The sequence below is a fragment of the Fukomys damarensis genome, unplaced genomic scaffold, assembly GCF_012274545.1.
Source record: "Fukomys damarensis isolate Sample0158 unplaced genomic scaffold, DMR_v1.0_HiC HiC_scaffold_16, whole genome shotgun sequence".
Lineage (NCBI taxonomy): Eukaryota > Metazoa > Chordata > Mammalia > Rodentia > Bathyergidae > Fukomys > Fukomys damarensis.
The window spans coordinates 97600760-97622416 of record NW_022900928.1 but is presented as its reverse complement, the minus strand read 5'-3'; the positions used below and the strand labels follow the sequence as shown (position 1 = coordinate 97622416).

General features: G+C 38.0%; 1 protein-coding gene across 1 annotated transcript in view; it reads left to right on the top strand.

Moving 5' to 3' along the window:
• The window catches only part of Ubn2 (ubinuclein 2), an 89683-nt gene that overhangs the window by 37271 nt on the left and 30755 nt on the right, over positions 1–21657 (top strand). Inside the window, exons 4-12 of the mRNA XM_010631719.3 lie at positions 152–289; positions 815–918; positions 8040–8529; positions 10492–10562; positions 14254–14383; positions 16539–16657; positions 17171–17284; positions 17974–18117; positions 19146–19196. Coding sequence (XP_010630021.1) covers positions 152–289; positions 815–918; positions 8040–8529; positions 10492–10562; positions 14254–14383; positions 16539–16657; positions 17171–17284; positions 17974–18117; positions 19146–19196 — 1361 coding nt within the window. The remainder of the gene's footprint in view (positions 1–151; positions 290–814; positions 919–8039; positions 8530–10491; positions 10563–14253; positions 14384–16538; positions 16658–17170; positions 17285–17973; positions 18118–19145; positions 19197–21657) is intronic.

Below are 21657 nucleotides of genomic sequence, written 5' to 3'. Positions count from 1 at the left end.
CTCTGAGTCTGTACCAGGAGTGGGATTGCTGGATTTGCAGTTTTATAGTTAGTATTTAAAGAAGATGATGCTCTTGTGGGTGAATTTCTTTGACATATTTGTAGAATTACAGATAGTAGGATATATCTGAAACTTTTTTTTTAAAATATAGTATGATGAATTAGTTCCTGCTTCTCTAACAACAAAATATGGAGGCTTTTATATCAACACTGGCACTCTGCAGTTTCGTCAAGCTTCAGACACTGAAGAGGAAGATATGACAGACAATCAGAAGCACAAGCCACCCAAGGTGGGTTTATCTGATTTTACAATAGTAAAGAGAGCACTGAATTAATAAGATATACATTTTGAATGTTACTTGTGCCACAATTGTGAGTGGAAGGAAAAGTAAAATATTAACCATTGTTTAATCTATAATTACATGCTTTAAAATGAAATGCAGATATAGGAAAACTGACATTTATATAATTGTAGAATTATATTTTTTAGTATATTTCTCTTCAGATGTGGTCTAATAGTCTGCTGCTAGTCTGTCTGGTGTAAGGTTAAGAAATTAATAGTATCTTTATGCAAAGACATGGGGTGCAAAGACTTCCTAGCACCAGAATCCCTAAAGTGTGTATTCAAAATTCAGAGGGCCTCACCCCATATAAGTGAATCAAAACTCTAGGTGAGAGTGCTCAGGGACACCAGGAACCTGGACTGGACTTTTAGCAAGTAATTCTAATGGACCTGGACACTTGAGAAAAGGTTGAAAGCATCAAACAGGCATACTCCTATAAATGATGCATTTTAAAAAATATGTATTTTACAGCTTCCCAAAATAAAAGAAGATGATACTGAGATGAAGAAGCGGAAACGGAAAGAGGAAGGGGAAAAGGAGAAGAAGCCAAGGAAGAAAGTATCCAAGCAGCTGGGGTATGTTACATTTAACCTAGTAAGGGAAGTATTGTCACAGTATCACCGTTTCTCCTTTCATATATTCACCAGTTTCCTATATTCACCACTAATTAATTTAACTTAGCTGGGTCTAATTTAATATAATGTTTATAAATATTAACAGCCTGTTAACTTACTTTTAATATTATGATATATATTAATAAATAGAAGGCTCTGTCATCTCACTCCAAAAAGAATAGCTTTCTTCAAGAAATCACATAACACCCCCCAGGTGTGGTGCGCATGCCTCTAATCTCAGCACACAGGAGGCTGAGGCAGGAGGATCACCATGAGACCTAGACCAACTTGATCTCCATAGTGAGTTCAAGGCCTGGTGGAGAGTGATCAATACTCTGACTGCCTAGAAAGGGGGACAGCGAGGACTGAAGAAAAAAAGACAATAAAGACTTGCACAATTTCAGAATGTATGGGGGCCAGGTGGTCCCAGGAGTGCGTCAGAGTAGACAAAGACACTTTGAGCTTGCCACTAATTATTGGGTTCATAGGGAGAGTAAGATGACTTAGAGGGCAGTGATAATCCTATATTGACTAGGATCTTATAATCGAGGAAGTATCAGATGATGGAGGCTTGTGGCAATATTATGACTTGAATCCATGAGGAGTTTAGGACAATGAGATGAGCAAAACATTCTTACAACAATTGGTGGGATGAGTTAAGTTGGGAAGGAATTTGTCCCTCCCCAGGTGAAACCTTTTGTTTTGCCCCTCAGGGTTTTAAAGAACTAGGATATCTTTAGCTGATCTAATCTTGCCCTTGAGTGTCCCAGCATCACAGGACCATTTGCGCCTCACATGTGAGCTGTGAGCTTTGAGTTCTTACAAGAGGCAAAACAGAGCTATGTTTCCACATGCCATACCTGGCCCACAGGCAAGAAGACTAGGTCTCAGATAGCCCTAATTATAATTTAATTGTGAAATTAAATTTCCCCGAAATGATATAGAATGGCTGCCAACCAAAGGCAGCCTGAACTACACAGCAAGATCTTGTCTTAAAAAGAAAGAAGAGCCAGGGATTTGGCTCAGTGTTTCTGGTGCCTGCCTTGCAAGCCCAAAGACCTGAGAGTTGGTGGGGGGGGAGTGCGAGCACAGTGTAAATATCCCATAACAAATGCTAGAGAGCCTTGGGGCTAGGGGAAAAATGCTTCCTCATTGTTTGTTGGTGGGAATATAAACTGGTAAAATCAGTATGTCAGTATAGAGATTCCTCAAAAAACTAAAAATAGAAATTCCATTTGACCAGCTAGTCCTCCTCTAGATATTTTGAAAAGAAATAAATGTCATATTACAGTAATACATGCATACTCATGTTTATAACAGCACATCATAATAGCTAAATCTTGGAAGCAGCCTATATGTCCTTCAATAGATGATTGGATTAAGAAAATCTGTTTATACACAGTAGAGTACTACTCTGCCATAAAATGATAAGTCATTTGTAGGAAAATGGGTGCACTTTGAGATCGTAATGTTAAGTGAACTCAGACACACAGACTTGAATATTGCATGGTTTCTCTTGTGAAAAATAAACAATGTATCTAAAAAATGTACCTTGATTTACTATAGTTGTTTTATATGTTTTTTGGCCTGTTTGGCAAATGTTAATCCATGTTTCTGATAATTAAATTGATAAATATTTGAAAGTAAATATATCTGATGCTAGCAAAAAAAAAAAAAAAATGCTAAATACATCAACAGGTTTTGTTTTTGTTTTTTTAACCCAGAGCCTCACACAACCTAGGTAAGTATTCTATTGCTGAGCCACATTTGTAGCCCATGGAATATTTTTATATTAAAACAACCGTACAGGGCCAGGGATTTAGCTCAGTAGTTCTGCCGCCTGCCTTGCCAACGCAAGGACCCGAGTTCCATCCCTGGTACCAAAACAAAACAAAACACCATACATTATGTACATATAGGCTACTGCTAACCCTAAGTGTCTGAGCATCTAAGCTTAGTCTTGCTACCAAAATATTAGACAGTTTTTTCAGTGCTAATCCCTGGCCCACATTTTCTGACATCGTCTTTGATCTCCTTTTTCAGAGTATTATAGTTTTGATCATGAAGATCTTTCACTCCTTGGTTAAGGTTAATTCCTTAGTATTTCATTTTTCTTGATGATACTGTAAAAGGCATTGTTTCCCTGATTTCTCTCTAGTTTTTACTGGTGTGAGAGAACACTATTGATGTTTTGAATGTTGACTTTGTATCCTGCTGAGCTACTCAATTAGATTATTAACTGTAAGAGTCTTTTGGAGAAGTTTTAGGGATCCTCTGTAGAGGATCAAATCACCTACAAGTAATGTTGAATTTCTTCCTTCCATATTCATACTCTTTTTATTTCTTTCTCTTGCCAAATTCCTCTGTCTAATTTTTTTTGTTGTTGTTGTTTTTTGAGACACTCTCTCACTATGTAGTGGAGACTGACCTGGAACTCACTATGTAGCCCAGACTGGTCTCGAACTCAACAGTCCTCCTGCCTCAGTCTCCCGAGTGCTGGGATTACAGGTGTGCGCCACCACACCTGGCTTTTAATGTTTCTAGAACTATATTGAACAGGAGTGGTGACAGTGGACATCCTTGTCTTCTTTCTGATTTTAGAGAGAATGCTTTCAGCTCCTCTTATTTAATATGACGTGTATATGGCTTTTATGAGACTGAGATAAAAACCTCTTATCTATTTTCTTCAGGAAAATAGTTCAAGGTTTCAGATATTTCATCTTGCATTCCCCCATTCCCAACCCCCTATATCTTTAATAGTCTAACCATAAAGCTTTATTATCTTTAGACTTCTGGTTCCTTGAGTTTAATGTGGTGCAGAGAGGTCCTCTTTTGGTCCTGGCTATTTGTAGTTCTGTATCCCTCACTTATCTGTTTATTTCTTTCTCTATGTTTGGGAAGCTTTCTGCCATTATTTCTGTGAATAAGTTTTTTATGCCATTTGTGTTGTTTTCTGATTTTTCATTCATTCTGATTACTCTTAGATTAGTCTTTGTATCATCTAGCGTCTTCTGTTGAATCCATTTTTCATGTTTGTTTGTTGCATTTAAGATGTCCTTGAATAGTTGGTCTTTGAAGGCATCATTTTCTTTCAATGGTGAAATTTTGTCCTGTCACTTGTTGATTCTACTGCCCATACTTTTATTTATTTTTTATCTTTGGTGGTACCATGGATCAAACTCAGGACTTTGCGCTTTCGAGGCAGGCAGCAGCACCACTAAGCTAAATCCCTGGCCCTTCAATATAATTCTTTTGGGGGGATACCAGGTTTTGAACTCGGGTCCTTGCGCTTGCAAGGCAGGTGGCAGAACCACTGAGCTAAATCCCCAGCCCCATCTTCAATATAATTTTTTAATCTCTGGAATTTCTGATTGAAATCCTTTCATGGATTCTTAATTCTTTGCTAGGCTGGTCATTCATGTTTTATATCATTTTGTATAGCTCAGCTAGCTTTTTATTACTGTCTTCTGAAAGTTCCTGGATCATTTTGGCTATTACTTTCATTATATGCTTAGTTGTGTCTTCTGTGATCCCACTAAGTTACTCTTTATCTAAACCCCTCTGTTGTCATTTCAAATAATTCAGGCTTGTGGCCTATGCTATGCTATTCTCCCTCTTAAAGCTTTGGAGGAGTTGAGAGATTTGGGAGGTGTTTTGTTCCATTTCTTAAGTTTCTATTGTTTTTATGTTTGTTGTTTGTTTGTTTCATTTTGCGCTGAGGTTTTTGGTGGATTAGAATCTAAAGATTTTTTTGGTACTCAGAGATCTCTTTAGTTGTTTTTTAGTGATGAATTTGTATGTGGCTAACAATAGTCCTTTGTCTCAGTCCCAAAATCTGGCCACTGCAGTTAATTCAGGATTGAGGCCCCACACCCACGTTCTCTGGGAATGTACTATATAATATCATTAATGTCACAATGGTAAGCTGGGTATTGGCTTACAGAGAAAACATTAATAGCAACAATTAATGAAACCCTGATAATGTCAAGGAAATCAGCTACAGTAGTATTGTCTAAGACAGTTTGTATATTACCATATCATGAGAGCTAATAATGGAAGAAAAAAAGAACCAGTATGTACTACCCTTAACCCTAAAGAAGAAATCCACAATTATAATGTAAATATGAAGACAACCTAAGTATTGACTTCTAGGTATTGTGTACTAAATGTGACAGGTATAGCTCCACTAATGATGGAGGATTCAAGTTATTTCATAGTTACTATCTCAAGATAAACAAGGCTTTATAGTTATACTATTAAAAATAGGAGGGGTTGGGGCCGGGGATTTAGCTCAGTGGCACCGCACCTGCCTTGCAAGCACAAGGTTCTGAGTTTGATCCCTAAAAAAAAAAAAAAAAAAAATGTTTTTTTTATGTAGGGTTGGGAATGGAGGAATGTGAGAGGAAATATGTGAAACCTTAAACTATATGATATGAAAAGGAGGAAAGAGAAATGGAAGAAACAAAGATAAAGGAACCCTAATAAACTGGTAAAGATGAAGAAGAAAAAAGAAAACCAAAAAAGAAAAAATCATTATATACAAAAGAAATTTCTTTGTGATATTCTTTTTTTTTTTTTTTTTTTTGGTTTTTGAGACAGGGTCTCACTATGTAGTTGAATCTGACCTGGAACTCACTATGTAGCTCAGGCTGGTCTCAAACTCACAGCGATCCTCCTGCCTCAGCCTCCCGAGTGCTGGGATTACAGGTCTTTGTGATTTTCAATGTGTGATTTTCTTCCAGGATCTACGATTTTGGAGCAATGTCTAAATCAAGATGTGTCTCTGCTCATGCTGGTTGACAAAGGAGGCAGTCAGACCCCAAATCAGAGCTAGATACAGTCAGTCACTAACACAATGAGAGCAGGGTGAGGGCCAGATTACTACGACTTTCAAATCTAAAGCAACTGAGGTTGGGCCAGACCTCTGGCCATAGGGGCTGGGATTGTGTCCTTAGCTCAAACCCCCCCAGGGACCATTTTCCAGCCCACTCTTACACTGTGGCTCTTACCCAGTCACTGTAAGAATGTAACACTGAAAGCCCTGAAGTGAATCTGTCCCATGACTGCACTGAGTTCCAGATTCAAACAATCAGCTCTTCCTGGAATGGCGCCTGACCAAGCACTCTCTCTAGGGATAATGGTGGACGCTTATAGTAGCGTCACTCACCAGCTACTGCTTGTCACAGGGCTTATAGGGAAGCAGAAACCCACACTCCCTGTAGCTCACAGCACCCTTCAGTCCATTCTGCCACTGTGCGTCTCCCTGAGACCAACTGGAGTGCCCCGCTTTCACTGTATCTCTGTAGGTTCAATCTCCCTTTCCTGTGCACTGTAAGCCAGGAGCTAACGAGAAATTGCACACTGTCTCCTCCCTTCTCCCTGTTGTATTCTGTCTCTTCATTTCCTCTGTAGGTTTTAATTTTCCTGTCATATCCTTCCTGGTTCTCTAAGATTACATGTCTCTTTTTTTCTTCTCTACATTGTTCTTTTTCTATTTCCGGATTCCTAATTTTGGAGAGGCTGTTGTTGTCACTCACTGCTCACCATTTCCCCCTTTTAGCTATTCTTGATCCTTTTAACCTTAGGTAACATCTTGCTGCTAAAAACCAAAATAGAATTTCTCAACACTTTAAGTCAGAAGAATAAAATTTATTTTATTTTATTTTTATATTTTGGTACTGGGGATTGAACTCAGGTCCTTGCGCTTGCAAGGCAGGCCACTGAACACTGAGCTAAATCCCCAGCCCCAAGAAGAATAAAATTTTAAATTGCCATTTCCTCAACTTCTCTGGCCTCTCTCTTTCTTTCTTTCTTTCTTTCTCTTTCTTTCTTTCTTTCTTTCTTTCTTTCTTTCTTTTTCTTTTTTTTTTTTTTGGTAGAGTTAAGGGAAGTACACTTGTGAGGTCTTCCTTTTCTGCTTAAAAGAGACTACACTTCTGCATTTGGGACTCTCTGTATTCAAAAGGTTGATGTAGGGATATATTTTTCCCTCCTAAATGTGGGATTGTAGTCGTAATCATGACCTTGGGATTAAGAATTACCAAGAAAAAATCATTACTAATGGGTTTCTTAAATGTTCATTAATTACAAATAAACTTCAGGAACATGAGCTGCAAGTAATGCCTTTTATTAAATTTATTGTTTTCTAAACTATAACTTACTCATTCCACGTATTTTTAAATGCCTCTTATACACTAAGCACTATTTTTTAGCTTTGGGATTTATAATAACTCAAATGGAGATGGACCTACCTTCACGGTACTAATAGTCTTCTAGGTTCTGTAGTAAACCTAGAAACATCAAGCTGTAGGATTTAGGACAGATTTCTTAGAGAAGTAACAGCTGAACTGTGACTTTTGCCTATGGTTCATGTTATGGGGAAAGTTATTGAGAATTAAATGTATCCAGTTGTCTGTCTAGACTAGAAAGTGAAAGATGATCAGAAAGTAGTATCAGTTATGCTGGTAGACAGAGGCTCACAAATCAAAATGGGATTTATATTTCTTTGGCAGTTTTTAGCCCAAACCATTGGTGCTCCCAGTTTGAAGGTAGATAATGAACTTCTGGTTGTAAGACAACTGTATTCTTAGCAAAAGTTCATTTCTCTACTTGTTTAATTCTTTAGGTGACTACTTTATAGATTGACTTAAAATGCAAACATTCTAAAAAAGAGAAAATGGAGTAAATTGAACTTAGTGTACTTTAGATTCCCCTTTGTGTTTTTGATTTTTTTTTTTTTATTTATTTTTTTCTTTTTTGGTACCAGGATCGAACTTGGGTCCTTGTGCTTGTGAGGCAGGCGATGGAACCATTGAGCTAAATCTCCGGCCCCTGAATTTAGTATACTTTAATAAGTCTACACTCATTTTTAATCCTTTCTTTTCCTTCACTACAATAGCCATTTACTAGGTAGCAATTGTTGAAAAAGATGCTATCATAAAAATACAATTTAATATAAACTTAAAATGAAAACCTTTTGCTTCCAACTATCAGATGATTGTTTTAATGTATGCCTACTTAGCTTCATGGAACATTAACCTTTAAAGTCATACGTAGCTAACTGGTCCCTTTTTTATTCACAGAGTTGTGGCTCTGAATTCACACAAGTCCGAAAAAAAGAAGAAACGTTATAAAGATTCTTGTGCTCTCGCTGCCATGATAAGAAAGTTTCAAAAGGAGAAGGATGCATTAAAAAAGGAGTTTAACCCCAGAGTCCCAGGGACTTTGTCGACCTCCTCTCTGACTAAGCCTCCCTCTACTGCCACTGCACTGGGGAATGATGTTTCAGAATTAAATCTGAATAGCGCTGATCCAGATCTCCCCATTTTTGTTAGCACAAATGAGCATGAACTGTTTCAGGAAGCTGAAAATGCCCTAGAGATGCTAGATAATTTGGACTTTGACAGATTACTGGATGCTGCTTCTAATGGTAGCCCCCTGTCTGAGTCAGGGGGAGAAAATGGAAACACCCCTCAGCCAACCTTCACCTCTCAGATCATGCCTAAGGTGATACCTACACTCCCAGAGGGTCTGCCTGTACTTCTGGAAAAACGCATTGAGGACCTCCGTGTAGTAAGTGTGACAGTTCTCTTGGTTCTTACTTGCTGCAAAACAACAAATGCTGCTGCTTGTTCTTATTGCCCTCCTCCTTCTTCCCTTCCTCCTACCCCTCCCTGTTCCTCTTTCCCCATCCCCTTCATCTTCCTTCCACTTCACCCCTTTCCTGCTCCTCCAGTCTTAAGCTTTAAATATCTAAATAGGAGAGCAAGAGATATATCTAATTTTTCCAACAATTGGCTCTTGACTTTTATTCATTGATTTTGTTCTTTTGTTGTTTATATTTTTTCTGAGGTAGAACCAGTAAGTTCCTCTGTATTTATTTTGGTTTTTTGTTTATTTATTTTTTCAGTGCCAGCAATCATACTCAGGACCTTGTGCTTGTGAGGCGGGCATGGCGCCACTGAGCTAAATCTCTAGCACTCCTCTGTATTTATTTTGATATCTACTTCAGCAGTCCAGGATTTAGAAAAAGTATTTTAAGTATCTCATTGCTAGTATTTTATTTATAACCTATGTTTGCTGTCATTTTTGTTGTTTCTGAGCTGTTCGATTCATAAGATTTTTAAGACTGTCTTTATTCTGATTATCATTTAAGATGATCCATTTGTCATGTTCATATTTTTGTTACTTATTGCATGTTTGGTTTTTAACTTCCTCTTGGAGATTCCAAATCTACTAATTTTTTTTGTAGACCATATTTAAGTTTCTCGTCCCCACCCCCTTCCACCTATGTATCAGCTGTACATTTCAGCAGGATCGTTGGCTGTATTCTAGTCAGCAATAGTAATAGAATTCTGTAGTCCGTATTATAATACTTTTGACAGTGACTCCATAATTTAGGATTATAGTCATGGAGTCTGTCTCTAAGGGTCAAGTTAGATAGCTTACCAAATTCTTTTGCCTACTTACAGAAGTTTGCATCTTCAACTTGAATTGATCACATTATTTGAACTGCATAAAAACCCGTAATCTTGATGGAAATTGACCTTTTCTCCCATATTCTTAGAATCACCTATCTGTGATAGACTAAAGGATGGTTCCCAAAAGATGCCCATATTTCTAATCACTAGAACATGTATGATACCCTTTACAACAACAACAAAAAGGATGGAAGTTACTGTAGGTGTAATTATGTTAAGGATCTTTTTTTTTTTTTTTTTTTTTTTTTTTTTTTTTTTTTTTTTTTTTTTTGTGGTACCGGGGATTGAACTCAGGTCCTTGCACTTGTGAGGCAGGCCACCGAAACGCTGAGCTAAATCCCTGGCCCATATGTTAAGGATCTTGAGAGGATTCTGTAGTGGACCCAAAATACAGTTCCTTGCATCCTTAGAAGAGATGGGGGAGGGTGATGTGTAAAGAGGAGAAGTCCTGTGGAGGCCAAGTTAAAGGGGTCTGGGAGCGCTGCAGCTGCAGCCAGGAGCTGAGAGAGCATGGACTGTGCTCCCTGCTGTAAATGTGGTGGCTTAAATCAGCAGAGTCCGAAGTCATTTTGTTGGGCTGGAAACTGTTAGCAGGCTGTAGTCCCCCAAGAGACAGGCGTGCTCTCACCAGAGCTGTTCCAGGCTTCTGTGTTTGCAGGAGATGCAGCAAACTGAGTGTCTCCTTCTTGAACTTGGCTCTTAGTCGTCTCTGCCTGAGTCACAGCTTATGTGTATTGTGCTGACTTGAAGTTCTTTGTCTGTCTCCCACCCTCCACCCCACCCCATCAACTCAGGTCCTTACTCTCTCTTTTTTGTTTTGTTTTGTTTTTTGTTTTTTTTTGAGACAGGTTCTCACTATGTAGTTGAGACCGACCTGGAACTCACCATGTAGTCCAGGCTGGTCTCAAACTCACAGCAATCCTCCTGCCTCAGCCTCCCGAGTGCGGGATTACAGGCGTGCGCAACCACGCCTGGCCACTCTCTCTTTTTAATTAATTCATTCAGAGTAATTTTTTCTTGAGTTTTATTGATAGTCCTTCTTACGTTTCTCTAGGCTGCCAAACTTTTTGATGAAGAAGGAAGGAAAAAATTCTTTACACAGGATATGAATAATATTCTTCTGGAGTAAGTAATCTTCTTTTCTCTTGTTACTTTCTTTTCAGGGTGGGAGGGGAGCAGTACTGGCAAACCCAAGAACTTCGTGCTGAACTACATCCCCAGGTCTCCTGCCCCTTTTTTGGAGACAAGGTCTGATTAAGTCACTTGTTGCCTGGACTAAATTCAAACTTGGAATCTTCTTGCCTCACCCATCCAGAGTGTTGGGATTACAGTTGTCCAGTACCAGTTGGCCTTAATTTTTTTCTTTTATTAAAAAAACCTGAAGAATCGCTCAGTTAAAAATATAGTAATCATGAGATCCAGATGCTGAGTGCATGCCTGGTTCAAGCACCAGCTTTTCCGTCTCAGCCTTTGCTTCATGCGTGATTTAACATTTACTTCTCACCAAAATAATGCTTCTGTAGATATGGACCACTTAATGATAACCAAATCTTCTGGGAAGATGACAGAAGTTAGATTGAGAAAGAGAGGTAAAGGTTGATATATGATACAGATTTTTTTTTAATTAGCAGATTTTGCATCTTAGTAATAATTTTGCACTCAAGTAGATGCTAATGAAGCTGTGGGTTCTAAGGTTGTAGGCAAAGAAGCTGTACTTATTACTGTTGGCTCACAGATTTTAACCACTGGCAACATGAATTCAGTATACAATTGGCTGTGGGCCACGCCAAGCAAAAAAGTGGTCATGGGAAAAAGCAGCACTTGTATTCTTCAGATGAAAACCACCTAATAGGGTGGTTCATTGCATTAGATAGACTCAGGGAAGGAATGTTACTAAGATTGTGGTTCCTGTCTGGTACATACTCATGAGTAAAAATGACAGATTGGTTCATTAATTCTGATTACTGTTTGTAATTAATTGCAGTCAATCATCTTGAACTCAGAAGACATAGAATGTAGTATGTTTCTAGTGTGCTGGCAGAGGATTTCTCATTCCTGCTCATCTTTACATTAGACAGGCAGTTTCAGGTGGGCTATGTCTAACTGGGAACCAGGCAAATGCTTCCTGTCTGTACTGCTGCCTTTTACCATGCCTCCTTTCTGCCCCAGACTCAACAAACAGTGCAGTTGTTGCTCATCAGAACTGTCCCAGATTCCACAGCAGCGATCTAACTAGCTCTTTTTCTTTCCACCTGAGACCACTACATGTACTAAATCAGCTCTTCCTCTTGTGATGACTGAGTTTTGTGGTGTTCTGTTTTGTTTTTTCCTTCTCTGTAAAAGAGAACACTCTTTCTCCCTGAGAGAGTCTAGCCCCATCCTTGGCATATATCCTTTCGGATAAACAGACTGTCCACCTCCTGTCAGCAGGCTCTGCTCACTCTCCCAGCATCTGTTGTGAAACATGTCCTTGAGTTCTGAGGCCCTGTCCACATTCTGTTTCATGGAAGTGTGGCTACAGCTCTCAAGCCCTTAGGGTTAGAGGTGATTTTTTTTTTCTTTGTCACTTTATTATTCTCTCTTCCCATTTTTACTTTATTTTCTTTTTCCACTTTCCTGAGCACATATGCCTTGCTTTTCTGGACTGAATTGCTTTTCTAAGGGCAAATGATGATTATTTGGGATAGAAAATTAAATTATCCAGGTAAATTGGGTCTGCCTTACCATTTTTTTCTTGTGTTTGAGAGAAAGAGACAGTTTATTGGAATAGGAAACCCTTTTTCTTTTTTTTGTATAATTGAATTGACCTCAGTCAACAAATGCACAGTGTTCTGCCTTTTCCCCTCCTTACCTGAAGCTGATAGATATTTCTGAAAAAGCATGTGTGTCGTCACTCATGATCCCAGTTGCCCTAACAGTTCTATTCAACATACTACTCTAGGCCTGCTGGGCACTTACAATGCGGCCTGCCTGTCCTCTCTGTTAAATGCTCCTTTACAGAGCTCATGAATAAGTAGTGACTTTGACTCTCAGTATAGAGGGACTTAACAGTTTCTTTTCAGGAAGTTGCCTCTTCCTATCTCTGAGTTACCTCTTTGGAAACCATTGGCTTTCATAAGCAGGTCATAATCAGTGTGTCCTTACCTGGGCTTTCTAAATACTTGGAGTTTCTATTTTATTTTCAGCCTTAACTAACTTCCAGTTATAAGGAAGCCTAGAAGGCTTTCTACGCAGAGTAGACTTTTAGTAAAAATCTAACCACATAACATTATCTAACCAAATTTTTCTCCAGAGCAGTAATGACCATAGTGATTGTTTCCATGTAACCATCTTGTTCTTAGAGGTTTTAGACTTCTTGCCATTTTTAATTTTCTCTTTAGCTTCTCTAGCACCAAGGATTTTCTTTTGCCGTTTCTAAGGAGCATAATTTTCCATTTTTCATTTTTTATGAAATGGCAATATGTCATAGAATTGAAGAACACAGAGTCAAACACAGTGGCACATGTCTATCATCCCAGCACTTGGGAGGCCTAGGCAGGTCAATCATGAGTTCAAGACTAGCTTCAACTACATAGCCTGGAATATAGAGTGAGTGAGACCCTGTCTCAAATAAATACATATATGCATACACACACACACACACACACTGACACATTTGATAGGATACATGTGAAACATTTGATATGATAGTGTTTCTTTTATTCCATTATTCTTTGGCCGTATCTTACATTTGTGAGACATACTTAAGTCTATCTGTATCCTCTCCCATAACAGAATAATATGATTTGGACATAATTCATTGCCAGGAGTCCCCATTTGATCTTGACCTTCAAATTAACATTTCTTCTTATCTTCCTATGATAGCAGCTGCCAGGTATAATGTCTCCCATCTAGAGAGACTCCTGTTATTTAGTATTAGGTTTGTCCTGCTGAGAACTAGGTAACTGTTATAAACTTTCCTGTTAGACTAAATAAATATTTAACAGTTTATTTTCTATCTCAGAAACCTAATTTATAAGAAGAAATGAGAACTAGAAAATTACAATATATTGAACAAACTATTAAAAATATAGCTTATGTAACACAGTTACCATAAGGACAAAGATGGATAAAATAATTTATATATACAGCAAAAGGACCTAAACCTTCTCTGAATCTTTGCTTTTTCAAATACCCCTAAGGAATACTGTAGGAACTCAGTGAAACTGTATGACTTTCACTTGCCAGCAGATAGAGGAATAGTATGGTATCTCTTTGAAGAGATGAGCATTTGGTTAAAATGGAATTCCTGTGCTTTACCTGAAAACACAGACTTTAAACCTGTCCAAAAATGCATTGTCAGTTTTTTTATGGTAACATAAATTCTGTTCTTAAGGTAGAATTTGGAGGGGAAGGAAGTAAAAGAGGAAGTAGAAAGAATTAAGATATCTATATACATGTACCAGATCCCCATGATGAATGTAATCATATACTGCAAACATGTACTAATAAAAATTTTTAAATTAAAAAGCTAGATTCATACACTATTTTCTACAGCATTACTGTTTTGTTTTGTTTTGTTTTGTTTTTTGGTACTGGGGATTGAACTTGGGTCCTTGCGCTTGCGAGGCAGGCCATCGAACCGCTGAGCTAAATTGCTGGCCCTCTACAGCGTTACTGTTTATGGCCAGGGAATTTATTTCTTTAAGAAATACTGTCTAGAAATCATAATATTTTTAAAAAATCAGCTGCTTTTCCTATCTTGCTTATGTGATGCTACCTAAAAGAAAGTATGTATTTATATTTGTTTTTGGTTTTGTTTTGATTTCTTGGTCAGCATCGAATTACAGCTGCAAGAGCTGGGCCCTGTCATCCGTAGCGGTGTTTACTCTCATCTTGAAGCTTTTGTGCCATGCAATAAAGAAACACTGGTAAAACGTCTAAAGAAGTTACATCTCAATGTCCAGGTATCTGAGGTTTTGTAACCTACAGAAGGAAGACAGTTGTTTCTCTTTGGTGCCTTTGCACATGAATTGCTTGATAGTATGTATGTATGTAGTTAGTAACCATAGGAAATTATTAGACATGTTGCATCCCCCGAAAAAGTTACTTCAACAATGGATAGGTTTATCCAAGATGTAGTGTTTCCTAAGGCATTGGACTGGTGAGTCAGTGGAGAAGGTGGGAGCTGACAAGCATAACTTTTATTTTCATTTGTTGTTGTTGTTTGTTTTTTAGTACTGGGGATCAAACTCAGGACCTTGCGCTCACAAGGAAACTAAATCCCTGGCACAACGATAGAATTCTTTATGTAGGCATTCACTTCTTTAAGAAAATACTTCTTCCCAACTGAGAAACTACAGGTTAATCAACAACTGAAATTTATTGCTGTCTTAGTTTTTGTGCTTTTGCTTGGCTACTTTAGACATTGGCAGTTGGAACTTGCTGCCATAAATTCAAATGACAGGGCCAGGTGTGATGGTGCATGCCTATTATCCCACACTTGGGAGGCTGAGGCAGGAAAGCAATACATTTTGAGATAGGATCTTGCTAAATTACCCAGGCTGGGTTCAAACTTGTGAGCCTCCTGCCTCAGCGTCCCAAAGTGCCAGGTTCATGGACATGAACCACTACACCCAGCTCTACATGGTTTTATCACATAGTTTATGACCCTGTCTAGTTTTGCATATTTGAGTTTTTTGTTTTTTTTCAGTGCAGGGGATTGAACCAGGACCTTGCCCATACTAGGAAAGCATTCTATCACTGAGCTCTGTCTCTGTCCCTTTTATTTTTTATTTTGAGGCAAGGTCTCACTGAGTTGCCTGGCCAGCCTTAAATTTGTAATTTTCCTGCTTCAGCCTCCCAAGTAGGCCTGGTGGCACAGTCCTATAATCCTAGCACTCAGGAGGCTGAGGCAGAAGACGCACTGCAAATTCAAGGCCAACCTGAACTACGTAGTGAGTTAAAGGCCAACTTGAATGGCAAGACTCTGTGTCAAAAATCCAAAAAGAAGGGTAGGGTAATATTATTATAGATGCCATTGTATTGGGCTGGGGATTTAGCTCAGTGGTTCTGCCACCTGCCTCACAAGCACAAGGACCTGAGTTCTGATCTCTGGTACCAAAAATAAATAAATGTAAATGTCTTTATAGATACAATTGTATTTGCTTAATATTTGTTAACATGGTTTAAATATTTGCTAGTAATAATATTTGTGTTTTAAAAATGTCTTACCAAAAAATCACACTTCAGGGCTTGGGGTAGAGTTTAGTGGTAGAATTCTTGCTCAGCCTACCCAAGGCCCTGGGTTCAATTCCCTGCACTATAAAAACAAAACAAAAACTTTGTTCCAGTGAAGAAAAGCAAAGCCTAACAATATTTATGTACCTATGATGGTGATAAAAGTATATTTAAATTAGTTACATGTATTACATTATTTGTAAAACAAAAATGAGTTGATTAGAACTGTCCAATAGAAATCTTTTTACCTTAGACCCTTATGGATGAGTCTTCCAGTTTCCTTTTTCACTTTGGCCTTCAGCTTACATATTTGCTTGCAACATAAGTCACAGTGACAACTCCCAGGAAAACAGGATGCCAGCATCCTGCTGGTAGCTGCCCATCCCAATTCACACATTCCAGGATCCCAGAGTAGCATTTTCGTTAGGTATTTCTTCCCTATCATAGGATTAACCTGTAGTCTGCACAATGCAGATTTTCTTCTCCATTTAATCGTTTGTATTATAAGGTGTCATATAACGTAGTGGTTAAAACATGGGCCTTGTTCAAGAATATAAAGAAACCTTACTAATAATCATGCTAGGGCAGCAGGCAACCACTGGGGCTCCTTGGCTGTGAAATATGATCATCATAATTTTAGATTCAGTGTACATTATGCAGTCAGGGCCGCAGAAGAAATGTCCACATTTAGATAGCTAATATTTCATGGAGATTTCCTCCAGTTTTCCACTCTGTCAGCCGAGCTATCGAAGGGAACATGATAGCTAACATTTCAAATTTGTACTCAATATCTGAAACATAAATTGTATCCTTTGAGAGTCTGTTTATAGAATAAATTTTGTTCAGATTATGAAAAAACCTGGTAATATTATTTTTCCTCAGGATGATCGGTTAAGAGAACCTCTGCAGAAACTGAAACTGGCTGTTAGCAATGTCATGCCTGAACAGCTGTTTAAATACCAGGAAGACTGCCAGGCGCGTAGTCAAGCTAAGTGTGCCAAGTATGTGCTGCTTCTGTCTGGGTGGGCTTTGACGTTTGAGAATACACCTAGCTGTTAGAGGTCATTTGTAAGTGGGCCTCATCCTCAAGTAGAAATCCATAGACACAACTCAAATGATAAATGGAACATTTTCTAAATGACATATTACTTCCCACTCAGTTACTTTGGTTTCAAAGGCAAAAGACTTTGACTGTTGATTTAGTGCATGGATGTGATTCAAGCAAGAGCCAGCAATGGTAGAACTTTTCACGTACTGAACAACTTGACTAGCTTGGGCTAGACACAAATATTTTGAACCAAAAGATGACTGACTGTGCCTTTTATGATAGTTTAAAGATCTTTTACAAAGCAGCTTCACAATTCATTCCAACTTCGAAGTATTATGTGGAGAGAGAGCTTCTCCATTACTCCTGTCTTTTGAGCTAACGTTCATCTAAGAAAGTCAGCAAGTATTTATGGAGCATATTATAGGAAGTGTTGGGTTAAAACTTCCCTTCCTAAAATATTTTTTAGGTTACAAACAGATGAAGAGCGAGAAAAAAATGGATCAGAGGAAGATGATGATGAGAAACCAGGGAAACGAGTCATAGGACCAAGAAAAAAATTCCACTGGGATGATACCATTAGGTAAGGTATAGGTAGTCTTTGTCTGTAACAAAGTACTCAATGCAGAGGTATAGTTTTATGAAAAAAATTGGTGAACGGGAGGAGCTAAATTGCAAGGGACCAAAGATTAGTGTTTAGGAAAAATTTATTCTAGTGAACATTAATTTGGTTCTAATATCTGTCCTTAGCGTTATCACTTTTATTTTCATATAATTTTTTTTTTTTTTTTTTTTTTTTAATGGTACCGGGGATTGAACTGGGTCCTTGCGCTTGCAAGGCAGGCCACTGAACCACTGAGCTAAATCCCCAGCCCCATATAATACTTCTTATACACTAATCTAATAATGGAATAAGTCATTTTGGTTTCCAAAGGAAAGGCACTGCATATCTTTGTATAAATAATCTATCTTTCTTACCAGTGTTTCTATAACCCACATAGATAATTACCCTTTCAGTCTTTGGTACACTGCATAAAAGTATCAATGGAATTTGATTCCTGTTGGGAGGTCTGTAGTTCAATGAATAATGCTAGAAATTATTTACCTTGGTAATATTCTGTATTACTGCTGTCAAGATTTGTGTGCTTATTTAAAAATTGTTTCAAACTCAATTTTTCTCAGTGTTATAGTCATATTTACATAAAAATATAAATTATCTAAAAATTACATAAATTGTACATATAAATTTTTTATATTTTAAACTCTTTTTAGATCCTTGTTGTGTAACCTGGTTGAGATCAAATTGGGATGTTATGAGTTAGAGCCAAATAAAAGCCAGTCTGCTGAGGATTATCTTAAATCCTTCATGGAGACAGAGGTGAAGCCCTTGTGGCCTAAGGGCTGGATGCAGGCAAGGTAAGAAAGGTGACTTCCTGGATTCTGTTTTTTGCTAAGAAGTTAATGTGTTCAACATCCTATACAGTATCTCAAATGTCCTCTGCTTTGCAAAACTAAAAGCACTTTAAAAGGCAAAACAGGGCGGGGAATTTAGCTCAGTGGTGCCGCCTGCCTCCCAAGGGCAAGGTCCTGAGTTCAATCCCCGTACAAAAGAAAAAAAAAAAAAAAGAAAAAAGGCAAAACAATTAGTCCTGTGGACATAAAGATAGAGACATCAAGGTAGTTGCACCTGGTGATGGACACTTGTAGTACTAGCCCTCAGGGAGCTTGAGGCAGGAGAGTCCAAGTTGGAGCCCAGCCTGGGAATTTTTGTGATTTGGTGAGACTCTGTCTCAGAGATCAGTTCTTTACTACTTTTTCTTTTTGAATTTATAAGTAGAGAAAGGGGGAGAAGAAAAGATGGTTATAAACTTTAGGGAATAATGTGTAGATAAGGAACTTAATACAGGATTTAGAGCATGAAAAAGAAAGGCAGCCTTAGGTTCTATAGAATATAGTATGTACAGTGTCTCAAATGAGCAGTAGTCCTATTTAAAGTCTCAAGAGTTTTAAAAGTGTGAAAATTAATAAACTTGGCTATTTTAACCTATCATCTTAAAAGTCCTGCATCTTAAATCAACAGAAAGTATCTTTTCTGTTCATCTGTTAAAATTTTTAAATAGAAGAATATAAAACTCTCCATAAATTATGTTGAATGTACTGTACCATTATACCCTTTACTTGGTAAGAAATAGCCTATTAAAAATCAAATGATTTTTGGGCCAGGTATGATGGCGCACGCCTGTAATCCCAGCATTCGGGAGGCTGAGGCAGGAGGATCGCTGTGAGTTTGAGACCAGCCTGGGCTACACAGTGAGTTCCTGGTCAGTCTCAACTACATAGTGAGACCCTGTCTCTAAAAAACCAAAAAAAAAAAAAAAAAAAGTAAAGTAGTTATCATGTTCTTACCTACTATAAAAGATAATTTTTTCCTTTTAATTTTTCAGAATGCTTTTTAAGGAAAGCCGAAGTGTACATAATCATCTTACTTCTGCTCCGTGAGTAAATGCAGACTACATATTTCTTCATTTATATTCACATTACAGCTTTAGTAAACAAAAATATCATGTATCAAGTGCTAGTTGAAGTAGGATTTGAACATACACTTAGGGAATATTCATTTTCTAAAAATCATTGACTCTTGGCTGTCAGAGCACATCTGTTGAAATAATTCTCAGGCTCTTCTCCCAAATCTCCTCAATGCAGAAGGAACCACCTGGGTTCTGGTGTAGGGAACTGTGGAAGCAAGCAGGTCCCATGTTTCCCTTTGTTGTTGGGCCTCTAGCCCTCCATTGTTTGTTGAGCTCTTAGTGACCATCTGCCTAGATGACCTATAGTCATCTCCTGCCCTGAGTTCTCCAGGACTTTTCCAAACCTACCTGCCTTGGCCTGGGGAAACATGTTAATCTATAAAAATAACCTATTCTTGCCTTATCTCCTTTTGTCAAAACTGGATGTTTTGTTAGTAAAATGAATTTTCTTTCCTTTCTGTGCTGAAGTTTAAATCCAGGACCTAGCACTTACTAGGCAAGTACTCTACCTCCAGCCCAGTGAACTGAAAGAAAGATCTCATCTTCTGGGTGTATAGTGAAAAGGGCAATTTTGTCTGTTGTTGGGTTTTTTTGGTGACTGTTGGCCAACTCCACAGTTTTATTTGTACTCACAAATTAGAACTACTTTTCAATGCCCTGCAACTATAGCATTAAAGAATTATTAAAATATAAAACTGTTGGGCCTGGGGATGTAGCTCAGTGGTACTATACCTCCCTGGCAAGCACAAGGTCCTGAGTTCAGTCCACAATACCAGAAAAAACAATGTACTAAGAAAATTGAGTTACTAAGAATTTCAAGTGCTCTAATTCAGTGTTTTGCTAAGGTATTTGATAAATATATTTTGGGTGACACTACAAAATTTCCAGAGGGAGGGAGGAGAATGGGGAGGAAAGGGGGAATAAAAAGAATTAAGATGCATGTACCTACTCCCTAAGATGAATACAAACATGTACTAATAAAAATTTTTTTGGGGGGGTGCAGTTACCATGGATCAAACTCCAATGCTTGGGCTTGAAAGGCAGGTGGCGGAACCTCAGAGCTAAATCCCAGCCCATAAAATACATTAATTCCTTTTTTCATACATACTTTTTTTCTTTTTTTTTTTTTACATTAACCTTATGGTACATTTCAGGTAAACAATTCATCATTGGGCTCTGGTACCTTTACATGGTGTAATAAACTTTTTTTTTTTTTCCCCCTGTTTTGGCACCAGGGATCAAACTCAGGACCTCGCACTTGCCAGGCAGTTGCTGTGCTGCTGAGCTAACATATATACTTATAGTAGATGAAATGTTTTAGTTTTTAGGAAGGGTGTACCATCAAGGATCTGTTGAATTGATTGTGGCTTTCAGTTCTTATTCTTCTTTTATTTGTGTTTGTTTTTGAGATTGGGTTTCACATTACTCAGGTTAGTCTTGAACTCCTGGGCTCTGTTGATTCTCCCATCTCCAGAATAATTGGGACTACAGGCATGAACCACTGTGCCTGGCTTTTTATTCTTGGTTTTTTTAGGGTAGTTTGGTTTCATACATTGTAGGTTTACTTTACTGCAAGAAGTTGTATGTGTGTGTTTATGTCAATATTTATGACCTTTAATTTTCCTGAAATTCTAAAGCTACATATGCATTATAATTCAAGTGTGAATAATTTATGCTTTTAATCCTAAAAGTGTTTATATAGGATGTTTCCCTCAGGTTTTTTTGTTTGTTTGTTTCCCCTTTAGTAGCTGGGACTGCAGGTGCATGCCACTACACCTAGTTCCCCTCAGCTTACAGCCTCATCAGTTGTGGTGATGCACACTTGTAATCGCAGCACTTGGGAAGCTGAGGCAGGAGGATTGCCATTTGATCAAGGCCAACCTGGGTTATAGTGAGTTTAAGGCCAGCCTGAATTACTACATAGTGAAACCCTATCTCAAAAAACAAAATAAAACCGAACAACAGAGTCCAACAACAACAACAATAATTAAAAAAACCCAGCTTTGTTGTGATAACTAATTTTTTTTTAAATTTTGTGCTAGAATATTGCAATAGGTACTCATGAGGGGGGTCTTTTGCTCTACTGGCCTTTACTAAAAAAATGTTGAAATTTGCTGGTTGCCTTTTTTATCAGAACATGTTTGAGGTAGATAATGACTGCAGTAACTATAGAGTTGGTACCAATACATAACACATCTTAACTCTTTTTTTCCCCCATCTTCTATCTTTCCCCTCCCTCTCTGATCTTCCAAGTCTTGGTCCCTTTCCATTTGCAAAAGCTCCATTTTCATCATTTTTTCCCTTTAATTCTGTTTCTGTGCCTTCCTTTCCTGCCCTCTACACCTCTTGTTCCCCCATCTGTTTGAGAAAAATATCCCTACTTCCTATTTGTCTTCCATTTTGAGATATATATATATTATATATATAT